The sequence below is a fragment of the Bombus pyrosoma genome, linkage group LG8 (genome assembly GCF_014825855.1).
Source record: "Bombus pyrosoma isolate SC7728 linkage group LG8, ASM1482585v1, whole genome shotgun sequence".
Classification (NCBI taxonomy): Eukaryota; Metazoa; Arthropoda; class Insecta; order Hymenoptera; family Apidae; genus Bombus; species Bombus pyrosoma.
Window position 1 is genome coordinate 3,851,455 of NC_057777.1, and position 25,164 is coordinate 3,876,618.

Below are 25,164 nucleotides of genomic sequence, written 5' to 3' on the forward strand. Positions count from 1 at the left end.
CTGGAAGCGAGAGCTCGCTTCCACCTGCCACACACTGCGGGAACACCGAGAACATTGCCTGTACTGGGTGTTCTCGAAGTTTGGCGCGATTTCACGCGATATTCGCGCCGATGATACGTTTGATATCGGAGAATTCGATTTGGAAGAGAAACAAGAACGAATGGTTTTCGTTTGGTGACTATATTTTGTGCTTTAAAAGTTTGACCGAGGAGTTTAGCTTTGACAACAACGGAAAATTGGAAAGAGACATGGGAAATATTATGGATTTTGTAGGTAGGTAAGTTTGACACTGTTGAACATGGTTTGATGTGAGATTCGCGCTATGGCGCGTTTGATATCGAAGAATCGAGGCTTTTGGAAGGGAAATAAGGAAGATTACGGGTTTTGCATCGGTAATTTTATTGGATATTTTAATTGTTTGGCTCGAGATTTGACGATAAGTCTGATAACAGAGAAATAGCCGTTTGGAATTTTTGGAAGAGATATAGGAAGTATCGTGGGTGTTTCTGAAGTTTGCTTGCGTTGTATGACGTTCGTCGATGCATCCGATATCGAATGAGTATAAGTTTGGGAAGAAAAATTGGGAATAATACACTGTTTTAGTTATTCATGACGATCGAAGCGTTTGTTATGTAAAAATAAGCAAAGGCGGTAGATTTTTCCGCCATAGAGGACGTTGCAGCAAGTAATCTGTTTGATAATACGCAGAGTCGTATGAAATTGCGTAGGCAAAATGATACACTTCGTTGCGACAATCCGATGAATGCCGCAAGGTGTTTAAGTATAAGACATCGATACGTATGACATTACGGAACAGATCGTCGATATATGACACAGAAGAAGGTTGCGTGAAAGATTGATATTCTTCCGCGGAGCCTGTTATTCATAATCCAAGAAACTTTTCAGAACTTCTAATTAATTAAATTAAAAAAAAAAAAAAGAAAAGTTTATTCTCAGAACGAAATTAATAATTTCAACATTTACCCCGAAGGAAAATGACAGTAATTTTTCTGCCAATCAACATCAAACCTACCCACGGTATTATGACTTTATCGAACCAACAAAAACTCTCGCAAACCAGTCTGCTTCTCTCCAAACCCTTCAAATTCTGTTCGAAACCTACCATTCGACCAAAAAACGTGGCAAAAGGAAGGTTGCCGGATCCGAACGTTCCAGGAACCTAACCCATCCTCCTGAAGAGCGTGCTCCCAACCGAGCGTAAGGGTACTCGTCTCTTATAAAATCATAAGGCCGAACACGTGTCCGTGTTCCACGGAGAAGCAGAGCCGAATTTCTTTTTCCGTAATCTGTACGAGGGGCCATTAAACCGGAGGATGCCTCGTCGTCGAAAGGAATGTCACGGGGTTACGCCCTTTCTCATCGACCAAAACGGCCCCCGATTCCTCGATGCTCGTTAACGGTCCGTGCCACGTCGTCTCTTCTACAAACCGACACAGTCGTTCTACCGTTTCTCCTTCGCCTCTCTCTCTCTCTCTCTCTCTCTCTCTCTCTAGTTCGTGTCTTATCGAATGCCTTAAAAGTTACAGTTTTTTAAAAGTTACAAAGGGGCCAGTGAAAAGAGCAGTTTTATCAGACGATTTACAGCTTTCAGCGGTCTCGTCAGATGTTCGAACAGATAATTTGCTCATTCGACAAGTATACCGGTGATTTTGTACTGCAGGACGACGCAACTGCTGCGTCAAGCTACTGAAGCGAGCGTTTTCAATGATTTATCGATTAGTCGGATTTTAAGAATATAGACCTGCACATATTAGGAGTCGTGTTAATTTTTCGACATTTTTTACAGCGGCGATCGGGTTTGATCGATTTTTACTACGTTTAGAATTATTCGATAGAAGGCAACGAACAGGAATTGTATTAAACGTAAAGATACTTTCGAAGAAGAAGTTCATTCTCGATTCAGAAGCTTGAATTTTCAAAGTTTGAGGCAAATTTTTTAGTTTCTTGATTGACTGAAATTTACGATGAAATTTATCTAGGTCTCCTTTTAACTATCTTTGGGATAAGTTTTCCCTCTCTCGAGAAAAGCTCGCTTAAACGTATTTCTACTTAAACCAGGAAACGTATGTACGTCTTTTTTCCTAAATAAAAATTGCATAAGAGTCAATGTAATTAGCCTATAACGTAAGCACAAAGTTTGTCGTGTCTCTTCTCTACCAAAGAACCTGCGCTGCTCAACACAGCACACACGTTATGTGCAATAAATCTAGATACGATGTTTATGTTCGTTTGAATATTTAATCGATTCTACGTTTCCAACGGAGTACTTCCTACAGTCTCAACGAAGTTCACCGCACGTAGGCTTGCACGTTGATTTATTCATGGCTACCGTTGCTCGAAAAACAAAGAAAGCGCGGCGGAACAAACGATAAAAAGAAGCCTGGAAGTTTTTCAGGAAGGTTAGTCCAGCGATTCGAGTCGGTCGTCAGCATCCTCCCGCGGGATATTTTGCCGAAGCATCGCAAGGATAATCCGGCTTACCGTCCTTCTGTGTGCTCCACGTGAATGAGAATCGATCCCACCCTTCGTCACGATATTCAGCACAGTAGGCAGATGCTACCAAAAATCCCTGAACGGCCTTTAAAGTCGTCCGATCGACCGATTTTTCATCCCCCTTCTTCCCCGTTGAGTTTAAGTTCTCTGAAACTTCGCTTTATGATACTTCATGGTCTGCTAATATTTCGTGATTTTTCCATTTATTTTTTCCTAGCTTTCGCTCTTCGTCAATTTTCTTCTAGATCTGTCAGTTTTTTCCTTTTTTTTTTTTGAACCAATCTTTCCTGATTCTACGCGAGCTTCAACTCACGAACTGGCTGCTACAGACAAAGATGAGAGTTGGTATCTTGATCTTGTTGTATTTTAAAACTTCGGTTTTCTTCCTCGAGCATGCGAGGTTCATGTGAATCAATCTTCCCTCGAGTTGCAGTTCAACGCGCGGAACCTCACAATTCGTAAGTACTAACTATTTATTAAAAGGAAGCTGCCCTTGCACACTCGGTACATCCACATTTAGGATCTCTAATTGATTATCAGAGTCTTAAGACCTGAAACAATGGATCGGCGCAACGGATGTCCACGCGGCGACAACCTGACTTGTATTTATCGGTGGAAGCAGAGGCAGCCGTATTGTTCCGTGGTACGTTCAAAGGGGTTCAACCGGTGCACGAAGGTGCTTTCTCAGACGCTACTCGTTTATGGCGGCTAATTACCGTAATTGGCCCGGCCGTTATAACGACGACGTTTAAGGATACTCGCGCCGTTAGCATACAAAAGTACAATAATTCGAAGGAGGCGCACCGAGCGATTTCTCTTAAGGCAGTCGCAGCTTCCATAATGGTGTACGCGAAACGTTTCTCGAACGTGCGCTCTACTCTTTTTGCGATGTTCGAGAGAGAAACCGCTCGCTGCGGCGAGGAGGTCCGAGCCACGCCGTTCCAACGTACGGCAACCAGCCGTGGGCTCGGTGTAAATTGGAACGTTCGGATTATAGCTCCCGATCTTGAGGAATTTTAATTTCCTGACCCCCTAGAACAGTATACTTATCCATCCGTTATTTCTCTTTTTCACGTCTTCTGCTTCTGTTTTCTTCTTTTTTTTTTTTCACCTTTTTTTCTTCTCGTCGGACGTCGGCGTTGATGATTGAATTTTACGGAATTTGGTGCGCGTTGGAAGGAGGAACGAGGTTTCTTAAATTTCCTCTTTGTTTCTTTTCGGAAGGAGATGCTGTGGCTACAAAAAGTATTCGCGTACAGTTGCTTTTGTCGGTATAGTATGTATTTCATTGATCATGTTCAAATCACGTCTCATCGAATTTCGTATTATTTGGTAAAACTCTTCCTTGGAAAATTAGAGAGATGGGAAATTATTTCTTATAGCCATGTCCCTGTTCTTTTCTTCGTGTCAGGTGTCAGGGTTGATGAATGAATTTCAAAAGAGGCTACTTAGGAAACAGAAAGGCGTTGTAACGAGCGAAATAGGATTCTTTGGTTTTTCGTTTCTAGGAGGAAGCTATTAGCAGACAATTTTTCTTCAATTTTTCTTTAACAAGTTGCAGAAGAACGATACGGAAAGATTTCCATTTACCTACTCGTTCGAAAGCTTCTCATTTCTTCAAAGAAATTTATCCAAGTTCAAAACAGGATAAAGTTTAAATAAAGCAAGAGATATCAGACAAAGAAAAAAAGATCTGTCACTCTCTAATTTCTCTCTCGTCTTTCTAACATCTCCCTAACATCTCCTCGTAATTTCTTCCTTTCTCGTCGATTCATTAGATCCGCCATAATTTCCCAGTTTGTATACGATAAACTGTTTAAATGGTAGATTATTTGTTACGGTCAACCTTGGTCGTCGTCTAAAACGACTCGCTCGGATGGAAGTAAGCGGCCGTAGAACAAGGTGGTCCAGAATGTCGCAGCGAAATCAATGTCAAAGCAATTGAATCCGTGCGGCTGAGGGCGTTCTTCGGATTTTATTAATCGTGTTATGTCTGCCGCGCGAATCACCAGCTCCGGCCAGCGCTATGGAGTCAACAAAGCTTATCGTCGCCAGTTTTTTCCATGCTTGACACGATAGCGCATAGGTTTTGCGACACTCGTTGCGACACACATGCTCTTTTATCGAGCATCTTCTTCGCTAAGTACGATATTGGCAAGAATAATCCCTTTTTCGGTATACCAAGCGTCCTTGACTTCGATCCGATGGTTCGATCATCATCGGTTTGTTGGTCGCTCTCATGGTAATCTAGACGCGCGTGTCTTTGTCGCAGTATGGAAATTTTCCTCTTTGTATTATCATTATCGTTTTCGGTAAGAATATTCTCCCTTTGGTTCTGTGAAATAAAATGTTGATTTCGTTTGAAGATTTTCAGTATGTTCGTACGTATGCTACAAACGTTAATCACGAGCCACCATGTTGCGTATTTTTATGTACGCTCAGATTAAGAAGAACGTTGCATTCTTCATTGAACGATCTTCGCTCTAGTATTTTTATATTCTATTTACATTTCCATAGAGGACAATACGTTTGTTGTAAAATAAAGAATTTTTCACGTCGTTCCAGAGATCATTTTCGGTATCTTCGTGTCCTATAAGCCTCGGTCATGGTGTGGGAAAATTGATCGCGTAGCGTCTATCATTTTTATTCTACGTTTTTGTGTAGTTTTTTCTTCACAAAGTTCGTTTACGTTAGAGTACAATAGAGACTCTAATATTAAATCGTTATCGTAGAAGCGTCTCGCAAGCTCGGCTCTACGTTGCTCAAGCTGTAACCATCGGTTATTGTCAGTCGCATTAGATGCGATAATCAGTTGAGAAACAAGTGTCCGGGGTCGACGACGTCTCAAAAATCAGCCTACTCGTCGTGAAAAAACACGTTGGCGTGCACAAGTAAGAGGAAAAATTCCGCGGAACGTATATACTTAAGAGAGGTTCGACTTACGAACAGGTCCAGCTTACCAAGAAGCATCCATCTCGTCCGAAATCGAACCATCATCTTGGCTGGCGAGCCACTCCCACAGTTTACGCTACCCAGCACGCTCAGCTCGCCGACGTTTCAATAAAATTCTCACCTGTGCTCCGTAGCCTGTTGGAAACTTCAATTGGGCCCCTGGAGCGGCTCTCGGCGCGCAGTTGGGGCACATGTTACGTTCCGCGAGCCCTCAACCTCGCGGAGAACGCCGCAAGAACGTCGAAAGTCGGAGGAGAGCGATTTCAATTCCGCGTGACCACAGCCGGTATTTTCACGAAGCCACGACATTCCAACGGTTGGCAGCGGTGTCCGAAGCGATGCTAGAAAAAGTGAAAACACGCCGAAATGTCTGGCCAGGCGTTCCGTGACGCGCGCTCCAGCGACAGAAGGCGCCCTTTCTTCCCGCGGGATGATAATTCCACGGCGTGCACCGAGTTCCTCCCTAACTGCTCTTCGCCGCGTGCTGATGCCCTCTCTCGCGACAGCATCCGCTTTTTATTCAGCGGGAACGCGCCTCAGTCCGCTGTCACAGCGGCCACGATTGACTCGTGCACGTTTCTATTCCGGCCTTTCGGCATTCCAATGAAAATCGCGTGGATAAGACGAGGGGGGGGGGTGGCGGAGCGCGGTACGCGAGCATCGTAGATTTTTCATTCCAGTGATACGTCTTTATAGAATTGTCGCTTGAACGATGAAACAGAATCTGACGAGTAAACTCGTGTAGAATCTGTAGAATTTGACCAATAGGCTTGGGGTTCATTCTTTTTCGCTTGAAATTATTAATACGCGAGTAAGCGGAGAAGAAAGAGCGCGGCACAACAGAATGGGGAGCGCAGTGATATGATTTCATCGTGGTAGAAAGAGTGAATAGTCGTCGGCGAATGATGCAATAAGCGTCGAAATGCAAAGTCCAAAGGAATGTTTGGCATACGTCGGATCTCAGGGCTGATGCCTTTTGTGCAGGTTTGGGTAATGTTTGTTGGAGTGCGAGTTAGAATATTCGGTTGGCAACTAAGTGACTGCGGATTTTCTCATTAGGTTGTATTGACGAATCCGCAGTCACTTAGTTGCCAATTCAATAGATGGAAAATTGTGAAGCAGAAATGAATAGACAGGTGACAGAGCTTTGGGAACAAACTTAAGCTGTCTGCGGAGAAGGAAGAGCGCAGTACAACAGAATGGGGAGCGCAGTGATATGATTTCATCGTGGTAGAAAGAGTGAATGGTCGTCGGCGAATGATGCAATAAGCGTCGAAATGCAAAGTCCAAAGGAATGTTTGACATACGTCGGATTTCAGGGCTGATGCCTTTTGTGCAGGTTTGGCTAATGTTTGTTGGAGTGCGAGTTAGAATATTCGGTCGGCAACTAAGTGACTGCGGATTTTCTCATTAGGTTGTATTGACGAATCCGCAGTCACTTAGTTGCCAACTCAATAGATGGAAAATTGTGGAACAGAAATGGATAAATAGGCGAGAGAGTATTGGGAACAAACTGAGGCTCTCTTTTGTAGGTTGAATTATTGCTGGCTGAAAATTGTACCGATAAGACGAGGAAGAAGAGCGCAATGTGTGTTTGCAAATTCTTAATGGACATTACAGTGATATGTTGAACGTGGAAAGTTGACGTCAGTGAACGATGCAATGAGATTTGATAAAGAAGACAGAGTTTGGGATATTTGGGGTTTGAAAATAATCAAAATACGTCATTTTCGAAGTCTTTACGTTCTTCTTTCGTATTGGCTGAAGGCTGGTTTAAAATACAAATTAATCAATAGATGACAAAATTTTGAGAACATTTGCAAGATGATTAAACTCGATGTTAATTATTTGTGTGCAATATATAGTCGCAGAGTTAATGAAAATTTTGTCAACCACATACTTTGTTCAATAATTATATTTTACTGCAATGAATGTTACTGCAATTATCTGATCGAACTGTGTCTGTTGATCGGGGGTTTCAGGCAGATGTTCCCTCAGATGAAGTTCCGAGTTTCCGGATTGGACGCGAAGGCCAAATACATCCTCCTGCTGGACATCGTCGCAGCGGACGACTACAGATACAAGTTCCACAACAGGTAAGGGTCTAGGTGAAACTTGTAACAGTATAATTGTCACGGGTAGAACGCTCTAACGATTCGAATAGTTCCACGAATCGCGATCACGAACCGCCAAGCTGTTGCGTCCAAGCTTTCGTGACGACCGCGAACACGGAAATTAATGCAATTATCCGATTACTCGTACGTTACCACTTCCTCATCGACATCTTTCACCGGAACATATGTTTCTCTTTCCTTTTTCTTCGACTTGTAATTTTTAAAGAAAAAAAACTTGAAAGCAACTTTTCCTCTCATTAGCTGTTTTTACTTTAATTTAATTGTTTGCCTCATGTCGGATAAGAAAGTTCACCCATCTTCTTTCTTTTTTCTCTTTTAGAAAAGAAACGGAGGATGTGAAAAATGTAGAAAGTCGTTCATTAAAATAATAATAACATTACTTTGTTAAATAAAATTATGGTTTTCTTCTTATTTCCATCACGAACGAAACGATAGAACTTTTACTTGGTTAATAACTGTCGAACTGAGTTTCATACCGTCCAATTTTCTCGGCGAGAAGTTTATGTCTCGAAATGAGGAGTTACCAAAAGCACCGTTTATCCGCCGATAGCGTTCAGCCGGCAATTTTAACCGACATTTTTCTCAGGAAAAAGATTTATACTTCGAAATTATCACCTACCAAAGTTGCATTACACAGGCGACACTTTCGCTTCGATTTTAGCGCCTCGTGCTTATCAGGGCTCGAAGATTACGCGCCACTTGAAATAACGAGCCTGAAATTGAAGCCAGCCGTTAACCACGTGTATCGATTTATAACTTAACTGGTCGTTTTCTTTCCTGGTCCACGTGTCCATGAAAATTATAGTTTCCACGAAGTCTGATTAAAATGATAAATGTAAACAAGAGAGTTCAAACGAGGAAGAAAATCGAACTTCTTCTTCTTCGTCTATCGTAATTTCCCCTTTTTTAATCGACCAACGTGTTTTTCTTGTAACCTAAATTTCTCTCTTGGTGTCATACGTTTTCGCCGTATATTTTCCATGGCGCAGAATACTAAATTTCTAAATAAAACTCTACTTAACTCGACCAGAGTTCCGAATACCAAAATAACATTCTACTTACTTCAATTGCAATTCTAAATTGCCAAATAAAATTCTATTTCCTCCGATCGACATTGCACGTTGCTAACTAAAATTCTACTTTCTTTAATCTTCAAAATTTCTACATTTACGTAAATACCCACGATTGCACAGTAATATGCAAACGAGTAGGAGAAGAAGAAACCTCGCCGCTGTTCCAGTTTTTCCAAACAAACTGCTTTGTAAAGTAACTTGCAATGATTCCAACCGAGCGATTCAACCTTCTGCCAGTCATTAGCTCGCCATTAACTTTTTCCTGGATGGCCGAAACGTGCAGACACGCGTTCTCACGAGCGTTGCCACAATCGTCTGGCTCCGTTTAACGTTTTTCCGCGTCGCGAGGGTGCTAAACGGAACATAATCGGCCGGCCGGGAAAGCAGCCGGGAAATTCGTCGACCGACTTCGCGAAAATCACGCTGGGTTTCGAGATTCCTTGTCACGTAAATGGCAATCCGCTATGGTCGCGCTCGTTCTCACGAACGTACGAAACGGTATTCTTTTTCTATTCGCTTTTTTGCGTCGGCCAAATCGTTTATGCACTCTCATTTCCCGCTTTTAGAGCCACGGTGTTTGTCTTAAACAGTCCGTATCTCCTTATTTAGAGGTTCTTTAGAGTGGAGACGGTGGCGCGAGATTTGAAACTCGTGATATCCTTTGGAGAAATCTTGATTTCTTTGGTGAAACGTAGAATGGGGCAATAATGATGGGATATTTAAACGATAATTGAGTTAGACAGAAAAAGTGACCAACTTTGCCGAGATTAATCGTTTAGTTTCTCGAAGATTACTTTAAATAATTCTGCCTGTAATACGATTGGTTTTCAGATATAATTAAAATAATGCTTCAATTTAATCGAATAATCGTACGTGTATATTGCGAACTGTCCTAATTTTTCTAGTTTCTCTTGGCGACAAATTTTTCAACCAAATGTGCGCAACATCTTGCACGAACGCATTGTTGCGATATATCGTCGTAAATAATTCTCTTCTCGATTGATGTTTTTCAATGCGAAAAGTTATTCGTTGGACGAAAAGAAGGATTTGTCGCGTAACTTTTGCCATATTTATTGGCGAAAATAACCTGCAAATAACAATTTTCTAAGATTCCACGGCCGTTATATTAGGCTGGCAACTAAGTGATTGCGGATATTTTCATTAGGTGACAATAACAAAATCCGCAATCACTTAGTTGCCGACCCAATATTTCCACCCCAAACGTCAACGTCAACTTTTCTCAAATTCCACGCGATATTACACGCCTTTCGACTCTCGAGTCCCAAAGAAATAATTTAATATCGAACTTTGGTAAATCTGAAAGTGAAAGAAAAATCGCCAAGTCGACAGTAAACTGGATATACCGGGTGGCGAATAGGAAGCGGATGAAAAGGTGTGGATCGAGCGAGTTTCTCGGCTGATTCCTCTAAGCACCGGCTATCACGATTGTTGTCTTTGAAGGGAGGCGTGTCTGGTCGTTCGAATCCGTCGCAGGTGGGTCAAAACGAGCGGACGAAGAAGAACTCGTCGAACGAGTTCCAAAGTGGCTGCGGTCGTCCGAGTGATGTAATCGTTCGTTGTGGTCTGCCTTTCGATTGGCCGTGTGTCGACTTCTCTGTTCGCGGATCTCGCCGTTTGGTTCTCGCTGCATTCGCCAATTGTTTCTGTATCGAGTGTCTGGTCCCGTAGAATGGGACAGAGGTAGCTGGAAATTTCGACTTAACGTGAAAACTATGCTGAAAATGGTCAATTCGTAACTCTTCATAGGAAATTTAATCTGTGGTGAAAGCTAGCCGTGTACGTTTGTTGGGATTTCCTTTAATTTTCTGTAGAGAATAGAAATTAAGGATTGTTATTGTTAAGGATTGTCATTCTGATTTCCTGGTAGAAAGTTCATCGTTTCATCGTTGCCAGAGTCAACACTTTGCATCTTATTGACGCTGTTTTGAAAATACTCCAACTCCTCCATTGTCTGTTGAAATAGCAGTGAAATTTGTCAGTATGAACATCTAAGAGCCGTAGCAAGATTAGGCAAATATCTTTGTTCGATCAACGCGAGCTTCTGATATCATTGAACATCAGGAATCTCCGATCGACATGCGCGATAGGCGAAGAAATCGACGTGTCCCTTTGTTCATTTCTAACCAATTGTACATAATTTTCCAACAATTTCAAAATCTTTCGACACGTCTATTCTTACGCGTATAAAAATCTTTGAACCTCTTGAAAACACTCAGATGGATGTACAGTTTCAGGTTCCTAAATTCCCCTTCTTTAAAAGCAAATTGTATAGAAATTGAAGAGATCTTTTTACCGATTTTCAATGTGTTTGCAATTGGAATGTTGAGTTTGAGTACGTAGCAAGCGGACGAGCACGTGACAAGCATGTGAAATACGTTCGAATCTATCGAATCGTTGGAAAAGATATAAATTTTCCTGCTTTATAAAGAAATGTTACGATTGAAAAGATTTTTAATGATTTTTTGAACGTGTTTGTCGAGTAGCAGGTGGATGGTAGCGGGGAAGGCAGACCCGGAAATGCCGAAGAGGATGTACATCCATCCTGATTCGCCGAGTAGCGGTGAGCAGTGGATGCAGAAGGTGGTGAGCTTCCACAAGCTCAAACTGACTAACAACATCAGCGACAAGCACGGCTTTGTAAGTACTGTACGTAACGCCAACCAAACAATTACTTACTTACTAGCCTAAGTTGGAGCTCCGAGTCTCGCAATTAATCGCTAACGTTTGCCCGGCTAACGACCTAACGATCGACCGATTAAAAGCTCGTTAGGCCGCGTGCACGCGGCAGTCTCCGTCCTCGACGATGACCACTTTACTACTTCGTCTCTTCGTTTCGCCAATTTTCTATCTGTTACATTAACATATAAATTTATTAACGCAAAAAATTAATTTATTTGGTCGATCGCTTACAACTTCGCGTATCCACACGAGCCTACAAATTAATTCATGGAAAAAATTATCATTTAAAACTTGCCGTATGTTTTCCGAATGTTCTGTCTTCTATACGACAGTGTACGTTTATTAACGCGAAAGATTAATTCGTGGCAACCGAGTGGTCGATCTCTTACAACTTCCTGTCTGCGTCGTGAATTTTCTATCTTCCATATCGCTCTGCAAATTCATTAGCATAAAAGGTTACCACTTAAAACACAAGCCATTCCTAAGATCAAGAATACGCTCATAAGATCTAATAACTTGAGCAAACTCGCTCGCTCTACTATCCACCTCCACCTTAACAAACAGCGAGCTCTCAATACACTGCCACGTTTCCCTATATCAAAATCTAAAAACCTGGTGGTATCAACCTGTTCCTGTTAATTATTATAAATAGCATAAAATTTACCAAACGCCAGAGAACCTAAATTGCCATTAATCTATGCCTGATAGCCGTTACGAATACTATAAAAACCTAACAACCTGAGCGATCACCTCGTACACGTCACTACCATGTTTTCCATTCTTCAGCGCTAGAAATCGACTAGCCAACGATATACTGCCACGTTGGCCTGTATGAAAATGCAGAAAGCACTCGAATTAACCTATCTGAGAGAATTCGTGTGCCCATAATCCCAGCGGATTAAGTTATCGCGATGGATTTCGGCGTCAAGTAGTTGCAGCAGCCGGTGTCCCGATGGTGGCCTGGTCCGCTCCTCTCTATTAGCCTCGCCCCTGCCTCTTCCTGCCTCCTTGCCGGGTTGCATATAGTGGTCTCTCGATCGTTTTCTGTGAGAAGAAGACGAAGACGAAAAGAGAAAAGGGAGAGAGGGAAGGCCGTGGGTCTGCGGAAGCCAACGTCGGACCAAAGAAGCCTGGTTCTTTCAGCGACCACCACATCCCCTGGCCCCCTTTTGCCCGGTGGACGCTGCACCGTTCTCCTTTTTTGCGAATCCTTTTTGCGGCAGTCCCATGTCGGCATCCTTTGAAGGATCCTGCATCGCTGGCTCGTGAAATCTAGTCCTCCAGGCCGGGGCCCAGAGCGATGTCAATGGTTGGCACAGCCCGACCTTTGTTACGACCAGCAGCCTTTCTCTTCCTCCTCGTCTTCCACCTCCTCATCCCTTCAGCCTACTCTCGTCTCTCTCTTCTCTTCTCTGCTCCGCTCTTCTGGTCCGATCGTTCCAATTTCTTCGTACTGCCGCACGGATTTCCTATTTTCTCAGCCTCTGCTCCGATTTTCCGATCGGAGTCATGGGGGCACGCAGCCGGGGGCAAACGCGATACGTACGCTCGACGTGTACTCGCAGATTTTTTTAATGCCAGACATTAATGCGATACGATAATCGATAATAGGTTAATACGATCGTGTGGAATAGTGTCTGGCTCAAGTTTAATTCGGAATAGATGTTTCTGGCACTTCCTTATACGCAGAATTCTAAGACAGAGATGAATAAACGAATAACTTTGGATTTGGTAAGGCGAATGGAATTAGCAGCGATATATTTGTCAACTTCTCGCTCGTTTCCATCTCTTCCTACCTGCTGTATGGTGAAACACCGTGTGTCATATGCGCCGACAGGTTTCCCATTTTCTCAGTCTTTCCTTGGATCTGTCCAGTTCGTTGTAAATAGGTCCTGAATAGTGTTAGACACCTAAAATATGTGTTTGCAGATTTTGTGACGAGAGTTGTGATAGTACATTTACCACGTAAAGTGGCGGTGACAGTTGTCAACGAATGACAAGGTTTGAGAATGTTTGGGAATTAATAAAATTAGTTGGAATATGCGTTTTCCATATTTCTTTACACGAGCAACTCCAAGATAAAGAATGATAAATGTACAATGATATTTGGAAGAAGAATAGAATTAGGGTCGGTCTCTTTGTTAACTTCTTGAATGTTTTGATTTCTTCTTATCGTTATATGGTGGAGTTGCTGCCGATACGCCACACCAGGCTTCTTCTCAGTCTTTTTTTTTTCGTTTTCCCATTTTATTCTGAATGGGTCCTCGATGAGGTTGAAGGTAACCACCGTGTTAACCACGGTTCACTTGTGTCTTCCAAACTCTATGAGCCTGTGCACGAGCCCAGAAAATGTATAAGAGGCAGTTCTAAGAGGCTTGTTGGAGCCGGTCAACCCTTTCCGAATTCGGGGAAGATTCGAGGAGCACGGTTTTCAAGTATTGCTTTGGTTCGCGATATGTGGGGCGGAACGAGGCTTTCAGAGGTGATCGTCAGCTGCTGGACCTTTATCTTGAGTGATTCGGAGATGCGTTGTTAGCTAGAAGGCTTTTTATTCGGTTTTAAACCCCTTTGTCACATGGATCGAGCCGTTTTTTCTAAATAAAACTAATCGTACGCGGTTTCCGATGGATTTCGATAATTATCTAGAAATGTATGTCGTTAAAGAGATGTACTCGCTTGCAAGCTTCTCCTCGCGGACTATACTTCAATCTTAAATGCAGTCCGTTTCCATAAAAAGAGGCGAAGGTTGCGAAATTCGCAGAATTTTTTAAGCAGATTCGAAAGTAACGAAACGATGACCTAAGCCTTCTCCAATTTCACGCGAATATATTATATGTCACTTTGACAAAAGCAGCCCACAGCTCTTTCGAAAATGAATTAAAAATAGTTTGCAAGAGAACTCGGTTAAAAGGCAGACAAAGTGGCTACTACGAGTCCCTTGTTCCAGTGTACAGAAAACTAAGACATTCGAGTACATTTGCATTGAAGTATCCCAAACAACTTATACCAACATGGGTGACCAATTAAAGCTGTTAAAAAGGATTGCTCGAGTACTTTTCAAAAACCTGAAAACCTCCTCCAAGCTGCGTAAGATCCTCTCGAAAAACACACCTCTGCTCACAAACCCTCTTCCACCCCAAAAAGACAGTCCCGAAGTGTCCATCAAGTAACCACGAGAACCTTCATCTCAGGGAACAAAGAAAACCTCCAAGAACGACGACAAACTTCATCGAGTTTTCCACGAGGAATTGACCAAAGTCCGAATCCATTAACCCCGAAGACACGGTCCGATGAACAGGACGATCCCAAAATTTCCCGCGCTCCTGGGAAACCAAATTCACAAAGATTTGAAGTCTCCTTTAAACAGAAAAGGAAAGGGAAAAAAAAAGGAAAACGGGAGCAACAGGAGCTGACCGTTTTCCCCGGTGTTTGTTGACCTCGTGGTCCTTTAGCCGGAGCTATGTTTGCTCGTGTGCCAGGGGTCTGAAGACGAGCACTCGAGGAAGCCATCTCGAAGGACTCCAGTCGAGTCGAGTGTCTCATTTTTGTTTGCCGCCATGGGATTTTCTCGACAAAGGGCAGCCGACTCGGGCCGAGGATTACGGATCCGTCCGCTCCCTCAGAGTCCGAGGGCTGTTGGCGCTAATTTTCCTGATTTTCGCTTGACTTGTCCTCCGATTGCGCCGTGGTTCGAGGAAAATTAGGGAAACACCGAGAGTCAAGTCGAGGTTCCAAGGACATCTAAAACTGTTTTCTTGGGACTGTCGAAGCTTCGTCTAACGATCCGCCTTTTGTTTAAACGGTTCTTAAAGTGATTGACTTAAAGCGAAGCTAAGAAATAAGGAGATTTCGGTTCGATAGGCGCGTCAAGGATGGAGCTTTTAATGGCGGGATTTTCGACATTCTTTAAGCGCTACTGACGATTTCACCTAAAAGTTTTCAAGATTCAAACGCAGTCGTTTAGTGCTGCTGAAGGCTCGTTTGTACATATGGAAGGTCGTTTGTCTATTGATGGATCTTCGTTTGGTTAGTCGCGCAAGGTAAAAAGTGTTTGAATGGTAGCAGGGTTCAGGCAATCCTTTAATTGCAACTGATGGTTTGGAGTAAATGGTTCCGAGATTTAAAGATAGAAGAAGACGTATCTGTACATACACAGAAGCTCGTCAGTCTGCGAATGGCTTCTCGTTCCATTAGGTAATTTTCCAACCCTAAGTGGATGGAAAAATAATAACAAGATAATTTCGTCGCGGGATTCTTGTAACTCCCTTGTACGCTTTTCAGCATTCGTTTAAAATTTGGCCGATTTAAAGAGTGCTAACAAAATTTCAGAGTCTTTTATCATAACACGTCGCAACATAAACGTACGTAAATATTTTCTATGATAAACGGTCCAGTACTTTTGTGAACCAGTTGTATGTCAGTTGCAGGACAGAGAAACGACGTAGGAGCGACAGAGGCTCGGAGTCGCTGGTTTTCCCTCGATTTAGTCGTTCTCCGCGCCACTTGATCCGCTACCTTTATCAAGAATACTTGATCTCGACGTTTAATCCGCGCCGCGAGCAGGCATCCGTCGTCCTTTCAGCCGGGATCGGCCAACTGCTGGCATAAAGAAGATCCGGCGACTCCTCGTTTTCGAGTGCTTCGACAAAAGCGCAACCTCTCCACGTCTGGCGTCGGTACCACCGCTCTTCTCGCCAGTATCTATCTGCTTATCTGTCGTTCTTAGATTTTTCAACCTGAATTTCCTTCCTCGAATCTGTCATAAGCAAATCTGACCGATATTCTCGTAATGGGAAGATGGGTGGAAACCTAGAATTACGAAATTGTGATCTGTTGACTCTTGGACCACTTGGAAATTCTAAATATTTGTTACCGATATCGTCGATCGATCGCAAGACTCTGCTGAAATTTTCTAAGCTTTCTTCGTGTCAATTGGAGTTAGCGTTATGCCAAAGTCGACAAGGTAACTTAGAACTCGTTTGGCAAACTGTTTTAGAATACGCGAAGTTTCTTGCGAAGAGTGTTTGTAGATGTTCATCAAGCGAATGACAAATGACACTTTTGACAGCAGACGATGACAAATAGTAGAAATTGAAGACCACTAGATAGTTAGAGATAGAAAGATACTAAAATAAGCAAGAAACTCTGTGTAGAGCAGCCGCTCCAATTAACTTGATAACCCTCCGACCCATCCACAGCTTTAAACCCCTCGTATTGCCTCAAATTTTCCTCCACCAACGCAACATCTCTTATTAAACCTGCACCCAAGATTATTTAAAAATCCAGTCAACCTGCCAAACCTTCGTACAAAATATAAAATCCTACTCGGCCACGTTGGACGTCGAACATCGGCGAGAAACTTCGAGAAGCGAACAACCTTAATAAAGAAAGAAAAAAAAAATAATAATAATAAAAGTAGCAAAAAAAAAAAAAAAAAAATGGAATCAGTCAGAGACAGGTCCAATCGGAGGTTGGTCGGAAAATCAGTTTTAATGTCCATTTCCCGCGGTGCACCGTTCGAGCCGGTATCCTTTTTCCAATATTCCAAAAATTAAAACGGGAAACAATCAGCGCGGACGAACGAATCGAGCGAAACTGGATCAAACGTGCCTCGCAGCTTTAATTATCCAGTGTGTCCAGGCTTCGATCGCGAGTGGAAAAGCTTCGTACTGGCGAGAGGAGCCGAACGATACGCGGGAAATTGCACGCTCCCGTTTTTTTTCCTCGTCCCGTGATTTGCTTAGCGTGTACCTGCACACCTGTAGTTCTGCCTCTCTGCCCTGTCGACATGTCGCTTAGCGTTCCATTACCATCCCTCCACCCTGTACCACCCCACCCCATTCCATCGTTGATTTTTCCCATTTTACCCGCGGTGACTCGCGATCGAAATTGTTCCGAGCACGGAACAGTCATCACGAGTGGAAAAAATTGAAGTGTATCGGGTGATGAGGCTGATGGGTGCGCTTGGTGGGCTTTGGGGTGGTTGAAGAGAGAGAGAGAGAGAGGGGAGAGACAATGTTATTTCTAAAGTTGTTTAATGGTTTAGGAGGTTTGCTTTTGATTAGAATGCTAAAATGATGCTAGAACCGAAGCTTTGAAAAGTCTGTCTCTAAGAAAATCTTGGTAGTTTGGTAAAATGGTCCGTTTTCTTTATCGCATAGATACCATTTCTTGGTGTTTTTACTGTGTACGTAATCTTATTCGAATTTTAAGCTAATGTATGTGCCATGTGTGTATTTTATTGATCTCTGCCTATCGGCTACAGAGTAAAATTAATTTACATAGATCTGTCATTCACATTCTCAGTCAACCTCGATATACGTTAGTTTCGATATAACTAATTTAATACAACGATCGTGATATCTCTAATATAATTACATTCTAACACGTTATAATAATTATGTCCCAAGGCCTTTGAGTGGATGCATAATCTTTTCTAGAATTTTATTCACCGCGGCATCAGTTTGTCCCCACTACACGTGAAATGAAGAAGAACGTGGAAACGAGATATGAAAATGAGACGCGGATGCGAAATATCGAACGATATTAAAGTTGGCAACTCTTAAAACCCACACCCACTTCATGGTGATTAATGGACACAGAAACACCATTGTTAATTGAACAAAAAAAAACCCCATCAACCTTCCCTATTCTTCCCCCGAAAGCCCTAGAAAAACACGTTTCTCAACGCCGATTGCCGGTAACAACATCCTAATACACAGAAACTAAAAGAGGGACAACAGAGCAAACAAACAGGGACAGACAAACAACGAATTACTTTTCGTTGAACAAGCTCGACGTGGTTACCTTTTTTCTTTCTTTTTTTTTGTTTGTTTCTGTACGCTAGTCCCACGCGTTTTCGTTGCGTGCACGCACCCACGCGGTTTAGCACACGCGCGCGCTCGCTCGTTCACACGCACACGTTGTCTCATTACGGAATCGCGTGCGCGTCGAGGCGTCGTTCGTGTGAGCTTCGACCGTGGTCGGGGGCCATTTTGCTGTTCGCCGTGCGACCAACACCGACCCGATTCGTGTTCCGTGCACTCGCGTGTCCTGCACTCGCGAGCGTGTTGCACGCGCCATTGCGCTGCACCACTCCCGCCTACACCCTCTTTGATTTCGAGCTAGGACCATGTGGACACGTACTTGCAGTATGTTGACACTATGGTCGATTTGTATTAACAATACGCGAATGTCGCTTAAAATATATAAATTTATCAGAAGGTAACGATGAAAAATACTGTTTGCTATTTTCTCGCGAAATCAACAGTTTCATAGACGTATCCGTGAGGCGGAGTTTCACACGCAGCTACGTGCTTGTATCAGGTTGTCGGAAAAGTTTCTTTCGTTTTATGAGGAAGTAATGGACGGACAACGTTTTTCGTTTTATGTTGTTTCGTCGGATTTTGTTCTGCTGAGATAAACACTTGGTTTCACGTTTGTACGAAGCTTCACTGTTGCGAAAAACACGTTTGCGAAAGAAAGATACTTCTCCGACAACCTAATACGACAGTGTTTAAAGCGCAGCGTGAAATCAGGTGTTAGATTTCGGAAATTTGACAACTAGACTGTGAATGCTCGTGCAAATTCATTTTTTCCCCGAACATAATCGATAAACTGGAGCTTGAATAAAAAGCTGCTTCAATACTGTAAATTGGGTGTACACTATTTTATATATATATATGATAGTATGTAAAATCCCGATTAAATTAATTTTCAGAAGTCAATATATAACTATAGAACTGGCGTTTGTGATCGTCATATCTTACAGAACAATTTTCTTACTTTACAGGATCTATATCTGCAAATTCTTGAATTATTTAATTATAAGACAGATTAAGTAAGTGTATTCTAAATGGACAAAAAGATTCCCAATATTGATAGAATTACTGTCACTTAAACAGCAAATGAGATCGAATAAGAATGATCAGGTTGAAATTTTCCGAAATGTCATCAATCGCGTTTGAAGAGTATAAGGATAGGGAAGGGCTTAAACCCTCTCTGGCAGACGTCGCTGTGAATCGTTTGGCATGACCACATTCGGCACGCACTCCTGCAGATTTCCCTCGGGGACGCCTCTCTACGGTAACGATCGCGCGCGCGAATTCTGCGGCAGATTCTAACCGGAACGACGGGGGTGGCGAAGAGGTGGATTTCACGAGGGCTCGTTCACACGTTCCTTTCTGGCTCCGGTGAATTTGCACGTCCCTCGGCTCTGATTATACTCGAATAAAAGCCTTTTTTTAAATCTCTTTTTCGTTTGCTTTTACTTCCCTTTTCTTTTTCCTCTGAAAACCCGTGTTTTGGATGCGTCGATGATTTTTCGATGAGAAACTGGCAAAATCTTGTGTAGTCATTATCGTCCGCTAACGAACTCGTTAATATCGATGAGTTACAAAATGTCGCTAACGATATTAGTTCCATCGTACGACAATTCTGAGTTCGTAAAAGGAGCAAACGAAACACACAAAACAGATACGTGGAACGCGTCCCTCTGGTCTGACGACCACTTTCACGAGAATGTTAGTGCGCACGAGGAAAAACGTGATGACTACTTTGAACTTCACCAATATCGCCAAACACCATAAACGTCCCACTTCGTTCGCGATCATCAGTTTCTCCACACAGCCGTACAAATGGCTCGCAAGGTTAGCAAAAAGCGGCGTCAATGCGTTCGACAAACCTTTCCTGTGAACATCGAGAACCACCCAGTCGACGGTCTTCGTCATTCCTGATCCCTGAACATGCACATTTACTATGGCGGTGAAGAGAAAGTTTAAACAAAGCAAGAAGTATAAAGAGACGGTATAATGAATTTATATTTAACAAGAGCAACGAATAAATATAATATATAGCATAAAAGACATATAATTGTTATCGATAAATTACCGGTTTTTATGCATTTGGGAAATTCCAAGTTGCGAAATATAATATAGAAAAATCTGTAAAATATCCAACGTGTGATACTTGGTACCATATTTAATAGGTGAAACGGTGCTCTATGTATATTCAATTATTTTTAATTACGTCGATAAAATCTGGAATTTGCATTAATATCAGCAGCCCAATTATCAATATGGCGAAGAGTTGATAATACAAAAATGACTAATATTCACAGCAGCGTAGCAGCGTTAAACTTTCAAGCAGAGATTTCACACACACCAAAAGCGAACTCAAAGTAGTCACTTTGTTGGTATTGCTCATTTTAGTACTTTCTACTTAGATACTAATTTTCATAGTGTATGAACTTGAAATTTTCCTTTACCCACCACTGTGTATTACTGTATGTCAACGTGGAAAATCCAAATGCTAGAGACTTTAAACGCACCAAAAACGAAGCCAAAGTTCTCGCTTTCTTCGAACTGTTCAGTTTAGTGCTTGCTACTCCGACACTAATATTAGTATTAGTATCATTGTACGGTATCGTAGCCGACGTCGACGTAGCTTCATGTTCCATAGTCGATTAACGATCGCGCATTCCATATCAAGACATCATCGCGTCGGGTCGATTCAGTGCCGGGCAATTTGCGTTCGTCGAGCGAGAAACGGGCGTGGAATCCGGTCCATAGTGGCTGCTGATGGTTATAATAAATGGGATAATGACATAACGGGTACGCCACGAACGTCGAGGGGGCCAGATACGCGTAATTATTGCGTTTGCATCAGCGTATCGCGGTTCCCTTCGTTTCCTATCTATGACAAGGGTGAGACCTAAACGAGAAGGTTTTCTTTACGGGTGAGATCCTTCGTTCGTTCTTCTCGTTCTTAGCTGCCACTAAACGTTCTTATCGCGTAGATTAAATATGCAATTTTTCCTATTTATTGGCTGCTGGGATTCTACATACATCAGGTTGTCCGAAAAGTGTCTTTCTTTTGCAGACGCGTCTGTTACAACGATGCATCTTTATACAAACATGAGGTCTAATCTGTTGTGAACGTTGTGATCTTTATTTTGATAGAAGAAAATGAATTATACGTAATTCGATGAAACAATGTGAAACGAAAAAACGTTGTGCATCGATTATTTTCTTATAAAACGAAAGAAAGTTTTCCGACGACCTAATAAATGTACACTGGTCCCTCGTTTTATTCGCGTGAAACGAATCCACGGATACTCCGCGTAAATCGAACTACCAGTGTATTTGCATTTAACGGGAAGTGTAGAATCTCTTGGACTCGAATTGTTTTAGAAAATTAGGAAATCTAACTTCTCGTTTTCGTTCCTATCGAAACGATTCATCAACCTTCGCCTCTTTGGATCTTCGCTTTAAGTAAATTCGTTGGATTGTTACATGGTCGACTATTATCCGCCAGGATCACCGACGCGCGAGCGCACGGGAGCGCTGTTCCACGGAAGAGATACAGTTCTCTTAGCATCTAATATTTTCCGGATTTCGTGCAACCGAATATTCGTTGGAGAAAATTCAGATTAATCTACGTACGCGCATCGAGCATTTATCCAACTCTGTTAAGAAACTCTGAGCACAACTGGCTACAACCTTCTAATCAGACGCTACAACGCTAAATTAAAACTACGTACAGTTAGAAGTTTCCACTTTTCTACTTATAATTGCTTCAGTTCCTATAATCACGTCTGATAAAAAAAGTTCCTCGCAAGCTCTGTCTATAACCGGCATCCTATGGAAACACAGTGTAAAAGACAGCGCTTGGTTTCATTAAACCGGCAATTTAACTCGACCAAATACAACACCGTAAGATTCGTTCTACGGAATCTCCACCTTCTGCAATCGACCAAGGCGATTAAATTTTCCCGTGCAAATCTCTCACGCCCATGTGTATAATAACTCGATTTATAGTCTGGCAGAAAGATTGTCCTTAAAAGATACTTAAACTGCCGTCTCTTCGTACCTTTATCGTACGAGACACTCGCCAGGTGGGCGTACGAAAGTCAACGTGTTGGCGAGAAACGATCGGTTTTCCAGGCGGCAAGAGGCGTGTGTGGGTTGATCGAACCGCGTTAATTCCACGATAAAATTACTTGGCCGACTCGTTTCATTATCTGCTGTTTAGCGCCTACTCCTCCGGCCCTAACAACCCTTGCCGTCCATCGCGGTGACTGATTACAATCTTTATAGCACGCGGCTCGTTGGACTTCGTTAGCCGGTGTCTCCAACACCGATGTCGTGCAATTATCCTCGCCGATAGCAGCTCGACTCCGATCGTAATCGCCAGTTTCGACGCTACGTGCTTTTATCAGAGTTACCTGACCGTCTTTTGTCCGCCGTCCAATGAAATTGTTTCGAGCATACGGTGTAAAGTCTACGGACAAGTATTACGTTGTCCGAAAAGTTTCTTTCCTTTTATAAGGAAATAATAGACGTGTTGAGAATTTTGGAATAGCCGAAATAATGGTATAGGAACACCAAATTTACACTTGGAATTTATATTAGAATAATTATATATTTATTTGATAAACGATTTCAAAGATATTCATCGATACAAACTCGCACGCGTCTCAGCAGTTTCTAACCGACTGAACCGTTTACGTTCATTTGTTTTCGAGACGCCGCGCGCACGCATACTTCCGCACACTGATATTCACACACAAGTATCACTACTACGCAGCTAACCTAGTGTAGCACATAAAATTATACATATCTCAATAAGACGCACGATATTTTCTGTTTTATATTAGTTTTAGAACATAATAATAGAAATAGAACAAAATAGATTGTACCTAATTGAATAAAATAATATAAAACAGAAATCGTTGTTCATCGCCTTATGAAACGAAAGAAACTTTTCGGACAACCTAATACTAGCGCGCAATACGTTTATTTTCCAGCGCAGCGTTCCCTGTTTGTCAGGTTCTATCGGGTCGAGTAACGAGTTTCTTATCGTTTGATTGCTCGAAGAATAGAAAGACAGTGAATTTTTTACGAAACGTGAAAATATATTTCGACTCGTTTTAAGTGAAATTCCTAACGTTCTCTAATCTTTAAACTCGATTAGGACGAGTCGGTTTCAAAGAATGTTAGAAGAGTCGTTGAAAGAGCTTTTTGATACGCGCGTATCTCTAGATACATAAACTGTTTGATTACGTAAACGTTGTACGCGACTGGTGCGGAAACTACTCGAGTTCTATTTGCCAGGCTGAATTTCCTCAGACACCGTTGCACGTTCCAGTGGTTAAGAAGCTACTCGATTAGAGGACCAAGAATATTCCAAACACCATTTTCTCAGTTTATCTTGGAATTTTGTCCTACCAGGTATTTACATATGTCATTTTGTAATAAACGAGCAAGTAGATAATTCTCTTTTGAAAATCGGCCATTAATCGGATACTTGTGTAACGAGAAATCCATAGAAAATGAACTAGTCTGGCTTTTGAGGAGCTGGTTTTTTTTTAGCATCGCGTATGCCTCGCACTTTCAACATCGCCAGAAAGTTCGTGACAATATAATAAGAAGCCCGAAGCTATGCAGAAAATAAAGCGAGAAAGCGGACCATAACGTATATTCGTACAAGATGCGGTGGCTACCTCCAGCCAATTTCTGGAAAACGATACCGGCTCACGTCGAATTGCACGTGTCGAATGCTAATGCGCGGCTGGCACCTGCGCGGCTGCCAATAAGAACCGAACAAGGCGAAAGGCGGTTATTCATGAACTGCAGTCTCGCGCGCGATCGGCGGGGGACAAAAAGGGTGGCAGAGAGAGAGAGAGAGAGAGAGAGAGAGAGAGAGAGAGAAAGAGAGAAAGGGAAAAGAGGTAGGACGATGTATGCGGGTGCTGATTAACGACCAAGGGCTAGTCGCAGTCTGGCGACACGGGCCTCGTTCTTTTAATCATCAAATTATTGCATTAGAAATAAGAATACGAAATAAAATGAAACATTGGAACTTTTGCTAATATAACGAAAATCGTCACTAGTCGTTTTATTTCGTATTTTATTTCCTTTCGTATTATGCGCGCCTTTCGTTCTTCACTTTTCTCGAGATCAATGGTAGTACAGTTGAATTGAACGAAGAATTTCGAAATTAAACGACCTAATCGTAAATTGTTACGGCGTCCAGTGGCTCGATGATGACAGTTTAAGAGTCTGCTTGTCGTTTGTTATTAGGGACAGATCAGAGTCGGTGAGGTTCGAGGCCAGTGTCGGAACAGATTTTCCTTCGTTTTCTAATTTTGTATCGATTGCCGTTAAGGGGGACGCACATGAGGGGGATCGAGGATACGTGCGACGTGCTCTGGTAAAAAGAAGTTAAGAAGGTGACTTTGCGAGATAAACGCGTTCAAAGTTACGCACTCGTTGAAAATTATGCACTCGAAGTTATGCAGTGGGGTTGCCTGTTTCGTTGCCAGCTGCGTTACGTGTTTCATTTAAGGTTGATCAGGGTACGTGTACATAGGAACTCGACGTTATCGTCGAGCAATGAAGCTTGCACGATCAATTAAAGACGTTTTGTAATTTTAATTAATGCGATAAACAAGCGCCTACTTTCCTTATTGATACGTTACTTTAATTGCGAGTTCCGAAGTCGATAATTATTGGGAAACTCAGCTTGATCTCGTTGGAAAAGACATAATTTTGTCTACAAAAAACATACAGAATAGAAAAAGGAATTATTTTTTCGCAATTGGATCGTTTCTCACCAAAGTGCGTCGCATTTAACGTCAAACGTACATAAAGATTTAAAGACGCGAAGTGGATACTCGATTCCTTAAATTGAGGGTCTCTGGAAACGGATTAATCGTTTCGTTCCAATGGAAAGCTGATGGGCCGATTATTCAAATGTTAAAAAAACGAAAAAAAAAAAGAAGGAAACTG

General features: G+C 42.3%; 1 protein-coding gene across 3 annotated transcripts in view; it reads left to right on the forward strand.

The window, feature by feature from the left end:
- Positions 1 to 25,164, forward strand: part of LOC122570445 (optomotor-blind protein) — a 168,035-nt gene that overhangs the window by 57,423 nt on the left and 85,448 nt on the right. For 2 of the 3 annotated variants that reach the window (XM_043732766.1, XM_043732767.1), the window contains exons 3-4: positions 7,449 to 7,562; positions 11,179 to 11,341. In XM_043732766.1, coding sequence (XP_043588701.1) covers positions 7,449 to 7,562; positions 11,179 to 11,341 — 277 coding nt within the window. The remainder of the gene's footprint in view (positions 1 to 7,448; positions 7,563 to 11,178; positions 11,342 to 25,164) is intronic. The other variant, XM_043732768.1, reaches the window with a different exon arrangement.